General features: G+C 40.9%; 1 protein-coding gene across 6 annotated transcripts in view; it reads right to left on the minus strand.

Moving 5' to 3' along the window:
* LOC309528039 (SAM and SH3 domain-containing protein 1-like) overlaps positions 1 to 12,599 on the minus strand; it is a 540,262-nt gene that overhangs the window by 122,542 nt on the left and 405,121 nt on the right. The window contains exon 1 of one of the 6 annotated variants that reach the window (XM_082215199.1): positions 4,991 to 5,716. The exons of 4 other annotated variants lie outside the window; for them this stretch is intronic. In XM_082215199.1, the coding sequence (XP_082071325.1) occupies positions 4,991 to 5,086 (96 nt within the window). In that variant the 5' untranslated portion in view covers positions 5,087 to 5,716. Of the gene's footprint in view, positions 1 to 4,990; positions 5,717 to 12,599 lie in introns of those variants that run through there. One more of the 6 variants, XM_082215203.1, reaches the window with a different exon arrangement.

Consider the following 12,599-nt stretch of genomic DNA (forward strand, 5'->3'; position numbering starts at 1 on the left):
TGTGTGCCAATAGTTAATATTTCTGATGCAGATGTAAGCTGGCATTATTCACCTCAGTACAGAGAAACTGTTCTGTTTACACACTGCTAGCAATAGCCAACTAAACCATAATGAATATATGCTTTTTATTCACTTAGCATAGTTTTGCAAGCCTAAAGCAGACTATCCCAAAATGTTCTTCTTAATAAAATAAAATTGTATTTACCAGTTAAGGCTCATAAATATTATATATATGTAATTTAAACAGTATATTATTCACAAATCCATCCAAATAAAAATATCTACCATCAGAAAGAAATTCTTACAGAAATTTTTTCTAAAGCATTTTATATCATAAGCAGAGTTTCTTGTCCAACACTTTTTATATTTCTTATAAAAAACAGAAATAATCATCTAGAAAGTTCTGCTGCATATATCACAGTGAAAAGAATGTTAGCTGGGTTATTCCTATAGCTGTAATAGGAATTCGTAAAATTACAGTTGCACCAGAGAAATGTAATTCTAATTTTAGTTTTGTTATGAAACAGAAACCCCCTGGCTTCTTTGAACATATATAATTTATTCTGATCAAAAGATCAAGAATGCAAAGTAGGATACATTTCAGATTCCCTACAAAGATTAAACTTCATAACTACATAACTACATAACTTGCACTAAACGAGTTACAACACTGAGAGCAAAAAATGCATAAGCGTATACTATAAAGCAAAGCTTTCAAAAATGTGTGTCGCAACACGTTCGTGTGTCAGCTGCAGTGTGTAGGTGTGTCGCGCGAACGCTCCCCACATTGCTCCCGGAGCTGGAAAGGGGTTAGTTTAGCCTCTGGTTTGCTAGTAAAACTGAATTACTGAGCCGCGAAATGATGCAAAACTGACTGTGCCGCGAAATGATGCATGTCTAAAAAGTGTGCCACCAACATGAAAAGTTTGGAAAGCTCTGCTATAAAGTCTACACACACAGAGTTCGCATGTATGGAAGATTAGTAGAACACTACAGCAGGATGGTTTTTTAAAAAACAATCAATTCTCTATCGACCCAATTAATAACCAGGAAAACTACTCTTACATGCTTTACATTCTAATGCAATGACTAGTACTGAAATATTTCATGAGGTTAATTAGCTAGGACAAGCAACAGGACAGTCATTTCCAGTTCAGCGAATCCAAATGCTGACTCTCATTCCTGCATATATTTCATCTGTAGTAAGCAAATGTTTTTAAACTGTCATAAATGCACAACCTTCATGACACCCAGAGCAAAAAAATTATCTCATTATTATTCCCATTATTATTACTACAGGGGGGAAAATCTGACTGAAATCAGTGAAGAACTGTATTGGCTCTATTTCCACTGTCAGCTTTCATAACTGCAATTTAACATAATACCATAATCAGCATCTCCTATTGTATCCTAGGATTTTTAAAAAAATGTAATATTCAAAATATGCCTGGTAAAAGTTTTTGCACAGACCAAAACCAAGGGAAGATTTGATCCACAACAATTTCCTGAAAAAAATGTAGGTTTCCAAATGAGATCTTTGCAAAGTTCTCTTTTACTGCTGACCCTCTCATAGTAAATGTCTGTCAAAGTCAAAGCTCCCCTAACCCATAATACCTGCTGAATAAGAAGAGCACTTTCCCACCACTCCTTATGCCCCTACAGATGCTCCCACAGACACGAGCATAAAGACTTCTCTCTTTATTTGTTTGTAAAGTGATAAAAAGTGCAGGCAAAGGAGATGTTTAGCTATTCCATCATTATAATGCTGAAACACTCTACATCACTGAATGTTCACACTGAATTACCAGCTATAATGACTAATTTTGCCCCAGCAACTGCACTATGAAACTGGCAAAACTAAGGTTGGTGGTTTCTCTGCTACATTAACTTTCTCCAGACACCCAGTTTAACTCTGTTTGTCTCACCTTGTACATCTCCCACAGTACCAAAATTTGCCAGAAAATGCACTCCGTGTCACCTCATCCATAGTCAACTATTTCCATTTTTTAAAAAAAACAATAAAAAGCAGAGGAAATAAATCCCATTGCTGTTGCCGTAGTTCAACATATGAATGAATACATGTATTAACAATGTGGAATGTAAGGAATTAAAAAATGCATTGATTGCTGCTTGTCCCCACCTGCCTCAAGCAACAGTGCCTGGTATCAGTGTCCCTTGCCTCTCTCTTTATCCCTGGCTTACCTTTTTTTTTTTAGTTGTTTTTTTTAACCTTCTTTCCTTCCTTCCTCCTTCCTCCCCCTCTCCTTTCCCCTATTATCTGGGTCTCCTTTTTTGAGTGCTAGACCATGATCTGAAGAAACATGGAGGCCAACACCTCACTGAAACTAAGCAACTCTGATCAGTACCTGGATGGGAGATCACCTGAGAATCCCATGTACACCACTTTCAGTTCCACTGATGAAGAAAGGTGGGGTATAAATATAATAAATACGTAATATTAATACATTTGTGGGGGAGAGAGATGGAAATGGAGGCCTATTGTGGGTATGAACTTTGTAGAAAGGTTGATACTGAGCATAAAGGAGATAATTCTGAGTTACCTGCTTGTTGAGATTACTGTATGTAGCATACACTGTTTTACAAAAACTACTAATAACAATCTATGATATCTGTAAATTGAAATAAAGGCAAATCAAGTTCAGATACATAGAACAGAAACTCTCACTTCTGTAAAACCTGTGACATTTTCTGGAGCTATTTATTCTACCTGAAACTTTTCAGCAGAACAGATTCATTCTTCCCAAATCTTCAGACAATTATGTGGAGATAGTTTGGGAGTTCTCCTGGATACAACACTGGATGCTCAGGTGGCCACAGTGGCAAGTAGTGCTAACTAACACCTAGCTTCAACTGATGCCTAAGATACACTGTTAGATAACTTGGTTACAGAGGTCTAGGCAGAGGCGGTTTTAAGGTAGCGCGTCCAATGTGGTTGCACTGTGCACCACCCTGCAGGGGGCGCCAAAACAATGCTGTAGAACTGAGCAGGCAGGAGGGGGAACCACTGAATTTTAGTGTTGCACAGCGCACCACTGAAATATGAGAGCCCAAAGCCAGTGGACCAGTGGTGACTGGTCCATGCTCTGATAACCTCCAAATTGGATTCCTGTTATTCTACTGTAAGCGGGGCTGTCCTTGAAGATAGTACTGAAGATGTGGATGGCACATAATATTGCTGCCCATTTCCTATCTGAGGCAGCAAAGTGGAATTCCCTAACACCAATTTTGCAGGTGCTGCACTGCACTGCACTGCACTGCACTGCACTGCACTGCACTGCACTGCTCTGCCCTGGCTGTTCTGTAAGCTATTGGGCACAATTCCAGGTATTGGTAGAGTACTTAGATATAAATCTAAATGATTCAGGGCCTCCGATCTTGAGGAAGTGTCTCACTCAGTACCACTCAACATGGACTTTTAAGATGCGCTGGAGAGGCTCCACTAGTAATGCCTTCGTTCAGTAAGCCCTCAGCAGCAGCAACTCACTTGTGGAACTCTCTTCTAGTGCATATTCGGATTGCTATACCCATTTGAGCATCAACTTATTTTTATTAGCCTTCGGAGCTTGAGAAGGGTGGTTCTGTTGATATATTTTATTGTGCTGTTGACTGCTTTGGATTGTGATAATTGTATCTCATACTGCTTAATTCATTTTTAATGTGTTGTTTACACTATTTTTATTGTTTTATTTTATGTCTATTGTTAACCACTCTTCCTTTTGAGGACGAGGGGGTTATAAGCAATAAATAATAACAATACCTAGGAATGCATATAATTAAATTAGCCTGAGGTCACAAGGCTAAATACTACTCTAACAGTTTGAAACACGAGGGGGGGGGGGATCCAATTATTGTTCTTTTTCTTCTTATTTTTCTTACAGTTAACTGTCAGTAAACAGTTTCGATCACAGCAGTTCTACTCTCCTTTTGCTTGTCTGCCAATAAACACTTTAAAAATACCGAAAGAGTTAAGTTTTCCATTAGTCAGGTCTATCCCCATTCCGCAACTGGTGTGGTTACAGTGGTTGAACTAATTAAATTCAGGGCATGTATGGTGTAGCTGAACATTTTTGATCCTCCGTAGCTATTGAATTATTGAACCTCAGGGGAGGGAGGAAGAGAATCAGCAACATGAAAGGAGTATTAGAAATATTTAATTCTCTGCATGCATACTCCATAGAAGACCTGGCAAATCACTCTACAGCTCTCTCTCTTAAAAAAAGTGTGTGAAATCCAAAGTCACAGTTAAAAAAATTGGTAAATTGGTTCAGGCAAAGTTGAAACTGCACAAGTTTAACAAACCACAGGCTCTCCTCAATAGATCATACATTAAGAGGCAGAGAAAAAAGTAGCAGAATTTACACATCAGCTTGGAAAAGGAGGTTGATTCATGCAATGCAGTGTATGCAAAATTCACTGGTGGAAATTACACTTTTACAACTGAAATTTAATCCCCAAAGATACCTGACTGATTATAAGCAGGCACATTGCTCATAATCATATTCAGAAACCGTGATTAGGCTGAGACGAAAGTGATCGTTCAAAAAGCCAAAAACAGCACCACCTCAACATTCAATTCTTCCAACAAATGGAGACCTAAGCCTAAAGAATAGCTGGGACAAGCAAGCCAAAGGGGAGTAGAATAGCAAAGCAGGTGCTTGTAATGTAATGTTGATTGCATCTGACTAACTTTTTACAACAGGTGCTATTCAAAGGGGGGGGGAAGACAATTTGGGTCGTAAAGGGCTCACGACTTAGCACAGGCTCAAGAAACCCCACTGGATCCTTCTCCGTAAGCATCCCGTGGATTCCTTTATTCTTAAGTTTTGCTCCGCCAAAGAGGAACTTTTGCACTGAGTCGGCCCAAGAATGACTTTCAGGAGATGTCAAAGCCACCAGCCTCACAGCCAAGGCTGGGTAGCTTTCGCGCCCCCTCTCCACTTCTCCCAATCCACCCAAACCAGTCACTCACCAGTATCCCCATGACATCCGTCCAGAGTCTGGAGAAACTCTCGGGCATGCTAGTGTCCTCCTGGGGTTCGGCGCCGGCGGCTTGTTCCTCCTCCATAGTCGCCTCCTCGGAAAGCAAAGCTCAAGGCGCGCGCTCCCCACCGGACCGAGACTCTAGCCAAGGCGACGCTGCCCGCCTCACGCCCCGCCGCCGGCTCAAGCCAGACCCGCCGCCGCCGCCCGGCTACTCCATCATGCCGCCTCTGCCTTCGCCTTCCTGCCAGGCTCCAGCCCCAGAAGAGAGCAGAGGAGGCGACCGACGCTTCCCTCCTGCAGCTCCTTCCCGGGCTCAACTCTTGGCACGTCTACAAACTGCCATGCCCCGCACAAACTTTGCCTGCTTGGAGCGGTGAGCAACAGGGTGGCAAAGCAAAGCTGGCCGTGACCACCTTTCCCTCGCGCAGGGGTGCTCCAGAGAGTCGCGGCCGCCTCTTTGGGGAGAGGGAATCGCTTCCCACAGGCACAAAATACATTTGGCACCAAAGGAAGTCTTTCGGTAAGGTTCCCCCTCCTCAAATCAGGAGCCCGCGCTGAGTTTTCAGCTCGTAGGTAACTCTAATTCTCTGCCTCCCCCCCTTTCCCTATACATGGGCTCTCCCATCTCCACATGACTGCTCTCTCTGTCTCTCTCCAGAGAAAAGAGCTTTTAGCAACAAAAGGTGCTCTGATGTCAGCCCCTTCGCATGGCAATGAGCCCCAGACAGGCGAACAAATCGCCTGTTGAAAGAGCAGCCTCGCTGAAGGTTCTGGCCGACTGGCCCAAGTTCTCCAGTCGCACCACGCAGACACGCACTTAACACACTCGCCACTCAACAGGGTTAATGTTTAAGCCAACCCAGCTTCCCGCAAGGATTTCAGGAATGCCCTCTTTAAGGTTTCCTTTCCTCCTCCTTTTAGGAACCCTTCTACTTGAGTCTGGTAGCCTAAATTTCCACCCACCTCTGTCAGAAAAACAAGCTCTTGAAACTTAGGCTGAAAGCCTTGCACTTTTTTTCTGTGTGCCCACCATGATATTGGCTTGGTTTCTTTACACAGGCACATTCTGTAGCAGGGTCTCTCACGTTTCAGCATCCCAGCAAGCTAGCAAGTCTCCTTGAGAAATTATAGTGCATGTTTTTGGAGCAATTTTTTCTACTTCTGCACAATAAAGGTAATTTTATACTTTGATCAGAGGTAAAGCTGTACTGCGAATCACAACTTCCTGATGTTTGTGGCTGTATCATCATCATCATATGTGTGATACATGTGAACATGTGTCTCTTGTATGCACACTAAAGTTGTAATTGAAACATTTTAGGTGTGTGGCTAAATGCAATGAGTAGCTTATGCATATGTTTTTGATAGTAGGGCTTATCAAGCTCATACCAGCTGGCTCTGCCTCCACCAGCACACCTGACTTCTGTGCACTGGAAAGCATGTGTGTATATTTACATTTGTATGTAGAAGCCAATGCACGTATTTGTATGTAGATGCCAATGCACGTAAGCTCTAATCACATATAAGTGAAGGCTAAACATGCTGTGGGGTGTGTGTGTCACTATGCACATGTGCCATGCAGATGTAAACGGGGGGGGGGGGGAGAATCAGCCAACATTATAATGATATGCACATTCCCCTAATGTAGGAATGTCTGCATAAGGCCTGAGAAGTGGCGCAAAGTAGAGCACGCACACAGATGTTTTATGTTAAGACTAAGTCATCCCCCATCTCATTTGTGACATCTGCTTCTACTACTCACTATAATGGACTAGCACCCCCATCATATGCGTTAATACGGTTTCTCCTACGGGAGCTGAGAATGCAGAATGGTGGCCTGGATAGGGGACTCTCAACATGATGACACAGATCTGCATATAGATAATATGTCCAAGTCAGTAATTACTGTTCATATACTTTCAGAAGTTTTATTCATTCCTTGGGAAGGTGACTTTTCCAGCTTGAATTGTTCAACCAGGACTCAAACTATAAGGTTTTAGGTACATACAGTATATGAATTGATAGTATATGTCGCTAACAGAAAAGTCACCACATTACCATGATCCAGTGTTAACAACTGGGAAGGTATTGTCCACCCAGCTTCAGTTCTTGTGTTCTGACGTCAAGTAACACAGGATTGTTGTGAGGATATGAGGAACAGAAAACCATATACACCACCTTGAGCTCCGTTGAGGAAAAGGTGGTATATAAATGTAATAAATAAATATAAAAAACCCTCAGTACTCATTTGCCACAAGCAAAACGCTATACTCATTAACATGACTGTTCACAAAAGCTATTTGAAAGACAAATATTTCTGGGGCCCAACTACATCTCTCCCATCATTAATTAATTTTCCTCTTAATGTACATTTCCTTAAGCATTTACCCTGGGACAATATAGACTGAATACAGCTCAGTCAATAGTGCATGAGACTCTTAATCTCAAGGTTGTGGGTTCAAGCCCCAAGTTGGGCAAAACATTCCTGCATGGCAGGGGGTTGGACTAGATGACCCTTGTGATTACTTCCAACTCTGTGATTCTACGAATACAGTGGGACCTCTGGTTAAGAACTTAATTCGTTCCGGAGGTCCGTTCTTAACCTGAAACTGTTCTTAACCTGAGGTACCCCTTTAGCTAATGGGACCTCCTGCTGCTTCCACACGATTTCTGTTCTTATCCTGAAGTAAAGTTCTGAACCCGAGGTACTACTTCCGGGTTAGAGGAGTCTGTAACCTGAAGCGTTTGTAACCCAAAGCATTTGTAACCCGAGGTACCACTGTAGCTTCGGTCCTTACAGCCACAGCAGGCGTTGTAACTGTCCAACAGTTTGACTTTACCCCTGAAGGTGAATTCTTCCATTGTCTCCCAAAACAGATAGATGCCAACAACAATAACAACATGTTCAAGAAAACTCATAGTGGATTTTGTGAATGAGCCAACAGAACCAACAAAGGTAGTGGTGGTTGAAGAACCCCACAATTACTTGTTTATGCAGACCAGGCTGGCAAACAAAGCCCCAATGACAACGTTCAGAGGGAGTAAGAAAAGAAACTATTGTTAAACACAGCTACTTTATAATACAGAGGGCTTCAGAAATTACACAAGTGAAGCAAACAAGCCAAACACCCCAATTCCCAACCATGTTTATTTGGCTTCCAAGCAATTATGCTTAGGATAGCAGCCTAATGATAGCAACATTTTATTCACTTCTTTTTCTCTCCCTTTTTCTGGAGGGGCAGCCATGTCAGTCTCTTACAGGGAAAAAAACAACAGTCCTGTGGCACTTTTAAGACTAACAACATTATCATGGCATAAACTTTCATGGATTCACACCCACTCTGTCAGATGCATAAACTGAAATCCCTTTCTGGTGAATTATAGCCACACAAATGCCTTAGGAAGGGGGAGTGTGATGATCTATTATGCAATTTTTAAAAACAGTTGTTTATGGAAGCAAACAGTTCTTTATAAATAAAATATCTCCCAGGCTACATGGGAGAGGGATTTTTTAGGTTATGGTTTGAAATTAGACAGAATTCAGACACATTATGCTAAACTACTGTGGTGTGGTCAGGCTCTACTTCCTGTCTCAACTCCCACCCAAGACTCAAAATATCTGGATGTTTACACATAGTTCTACCATTTGCATTTCAATTAAATGGCCATCAGTAGGCGTTGACACTAAACTAACACTTAATCTAATCAGGAAGTTTGCACTTTCTAAAGCTGATGTTTCAGATATACAGTGAACTTCACAGAATTACAACGAATAGCACTGTGAGTTCTTTTACATGAGCAAAATATATCCACTGTTCTTTCCTTGCTGATCTGGTCCTTCCATTGCCGCTAACACTCTTAACTGTTTTATACTCTGGGCAGTCTTTTAAAAACAGCCACTCACATGTATAATGCAGACAAAAGCCAAAAATTGTACATGGACATGCCATTCATAAATGATACTATGCACACAAGTGAGGAAGCAAGTGCATGGTGTGGAGTGACGTGTTGTTCTCTAATTCAGTACCAAACAGAACACAATTTCTCCAACCCTGTCCATTTATTGTTTCCCGCCACTTAAGCATTTCTTCCCTCTGACACTTAAAGTGCGGTCCTATGCTTCTTTGGGGGATATATGTATGGCGAGCATCTATGTGACCTTGCACCAGCACCATCCTGATCCTATTCGCCATCATCCTGTAATGGTGTGGCTATGTAGCTCTGCACAAGACTGAGGCAGCAAAACTGCCACTGTGCAAATGTACAATACAAAGCTTTGCATGACTAAGCAGTGGTCAGAAGCATGTACTGTGGGAGAAACATATTAGTCACCATTCTATCAATATTATTATTCTATCAATATTATTATTGTGGTAGTTCCAACACTGCACCTAGAAAACATGACTGTAATTCAAAACTCAGTAATTTACTACATGACAAGCACCAGGGAATCTCTATCAGCATACACACTACACTGAGTGCTTAGAAGCCCCTTGAGACAGCACGCGGCCACTCCACCCTGCAGATGAGTCAGGTAAACAGGCTGGATCCCAAATAACAGGAAGGGGGTCATCATAATACAAGATTCTTTGCCAGACAGTATCTAGCCCAGACTTGCTGAAGCATGCTCAGCATGGAAAACCTTTCTGCTTCTGGCAACTTTCAGGCTGGCTGTAGTGTACTTGCCAAAACACAGGACAATCAGAAAGAAAGTTGAACACTTATATCATGAGTGTTTTGCTATACACAGGAGTGTATAGCTATTATGGGCAAAAGAGAGCTACACTAAAAAACAAAAAGAGAACTACACTTAAAAACAAAAAGAGAAGAGAAGCATCTTGCTTTCCTGTGGTGATTGTTGTTTTGATGTCATTGATATGCACTCTTAACTGGAGCTGGGCACTTTATGGAGTTTACCTTAAAGAATAGACCAAAGTAAAGCATTAGTCCAAAGCAGGCATAGGCAAACTCGGCCCTCCAAATGTTTTGGGACTACAACTCCCATCATCCCTAACCACTGGTATTGTTAGCTAGGGATGATGGAAGTTGTAGTCCCCAAACCTCTGGAGGGCTGCGCTTGCCTATACCTGTCCAAAGAATCTGCATTAAACTCCTTCCACTTAAGCATATACAGTATGCTATGTTCACAAAATGCTGATTTCTGCAAGCCAGAAAGGCTTACAGTTCACAAAAGTTTCACTGTAAGGAGTAGTTCATCAAGCAGAAAATCCAGATATTTCTGTCTGTAAATATGGTCAATGTGGCATTCCTGAATTATGTTTGGGTTCCTCTGGAACTCAAGAAGTGTAATATCTATGAGGGACACACTTATTCATTTATTCCATAGGATTTTAAACTGATATAATGGAGTATTTTAGTATTATATGTGTGGCACTAAAAATCAAATATATATCCTATCAATCTATACAGCTATTTATAGTTTTATCTTTTTGTAAACCACTTCGATTATTTTTAATATATAATCTCAAGTAGAGTATAAATCTTGTGAAATAAAAAATAATAATAATAAACATTTCTGGGCCTCCTCTCGCCTGCTGCATTTCTATTTTCCCTTCCTGACCCAGTTTCAACATGCCCCAGTTCCAATTTTTCAGGATTGGCTAACAGGTCCAGGAAAGGTATATCTTGTTCCTGTCCTGTCTTCCAGAGGAACTTTCCCTATGCATGGCAGCCTCCACATCTGTTACCTTTAAGTGAGGCTGTGCTTTGAGATTTGTTTGTTGTTTCCTGTATCCGTCTGTTTTAGAAACCAGCCTCTGGTACTCCCTGCCCAGCTTTGATTGTCTGAAGCCTACTCTGCAAAGTGAGCCCAGAGAAAGAGAAGGCTAGTTTGCCTCCCAGAGTTGTGCTGAACTCGACCTCACCCTCCTAATTTCTTCCTATGCCTAGCTCCTTCTTGTGCATATGGTGTGCATGTTAGCTAAATAACCCGAACCACAAACTAATTCCTTCACACCAAATAAATGCATATAGTTAACAAGCTACCCTTGTGGATATTAACTGCTGCCCAGCTATTCTCCATTGAAGTGTTAAATGTGTATAGCTTGATTTTCTGGGGCGGGTGACACTCAGTTTTTAATACCTGTGTATTAAGTTACTGGATACGCCTGTCAAAAAGTACTATTGCCAGCACTAAAAATCCTAATTCATAAGACTCATTGAATGCATATATGCAAAGCTCATTTCTGCAGAGGAGGCTTGGTACTATCACTCTTCTTTCACACGTTGAAAGTAACTTGTTCGAGCTAAGCAGTAAAATTACTGCAGAAGAAGGAACTGAAACTAGATCTACCAGGAAGTAGTCCAACAGTCTATTCTATGGATTACATGAATACTCATTGGTATTTGCATTTATTATAGGATTTGCATGGTGGTGGTTTATTAAATTTCTATACCATTTCATCTGAGGAGCACAGGGCGGTTTAGAATATAAAAACACAAAAATACAAACCATAATGACAAACAAAACCATGAATGCACAAGTTGCCAATGAAAAAATAGCATTAAACACAGATAGTATTAAACATAATGAAGAGAAATTACTTATCATTTCTATTAGAGATGCTGGAATTACAGTACTTAGAAACATAGTACATGCCATATTATACCATGTAACACGTATCAGAGGCTGAGCTAAGAAGCCTTCAGCCCAAACACAAAAATGAGCAGCATGTATTCCATCTGTGGAAACCAGTTACCCAAGAAGAACTTTTTGTGTGTCCATACATATACATATTTTAAACCATTCCATTTCACAAACAACAAAAGTCAACTGCTAACCAAAAGTGCACTGCAAACCTATGCTCACTTTAAATCTACAGATCAGAAAGAGAAGGTGTGCCAGAGACAAAATGCCGTCATCTCACAATATTTAGCCAACTCTAAACATAAACCCCTAGGACTGTATCAATCTTTCTGAGTCAGAAGGAAAAAGGAAAGGATCATATCCTTTTGTCCTGCACACATGTTCACAACAATAGCCTCATGTCCTGTGGAGCTCTGATAATACATGACTTATGCAGTAAGAGCACTTAAAAGCCACTCCCATTACTACACAACAACTTTCTAAGCAAAAATCAAACCTCAGTTTTAATCCCAATGTCATAAACATAGTTTCTGTTTTCTCTAGTTCTGTTTTCCCAAGTCTTGGTGGGCTACAAGCACCACCACCTTCCTCTTTATAGCTGGTTTTTATAACCCTCCAAGCCTTGTTATTTCATTAAAAAACCCAACACTGAAGACTATTTCATAATTTATTAAGTATAAAGCTGTATTTTCTACCTCTCTCCCATGTATCTTGCATTGAGTCTTCATGACAGGTTCCCAACAAGTACTGCTTGCAATAAAATAATAATCTTAAAAACACACTTCTGAAGACCATATGGCATATTCAAGAGTAACCACATTGATGACAAATGAGTAGCTAACTCATAACAGCACAAAATGAATATGGAAGGCTTCTCGTTTGCAGAAAAGTGGTGGTGGACAAAATACAAATTAAATAATAAATAATGAAAAAAGCCAGAGACAGATGGGAGGAGAAATGGCAGCAAGGACATATCAGGAAATAAATG

This window comes from Podarcis vaucheri (genome assembly GCF_965113315.1).
Source record: "Podarcis vaucheri genome assembly, chromosome: 3".
NCBI lineage: Eukaryota > Metazoa > Chordata > Lepidosauria > Squamata > Lacertidae > Podarcis > Podarcis vaucheri.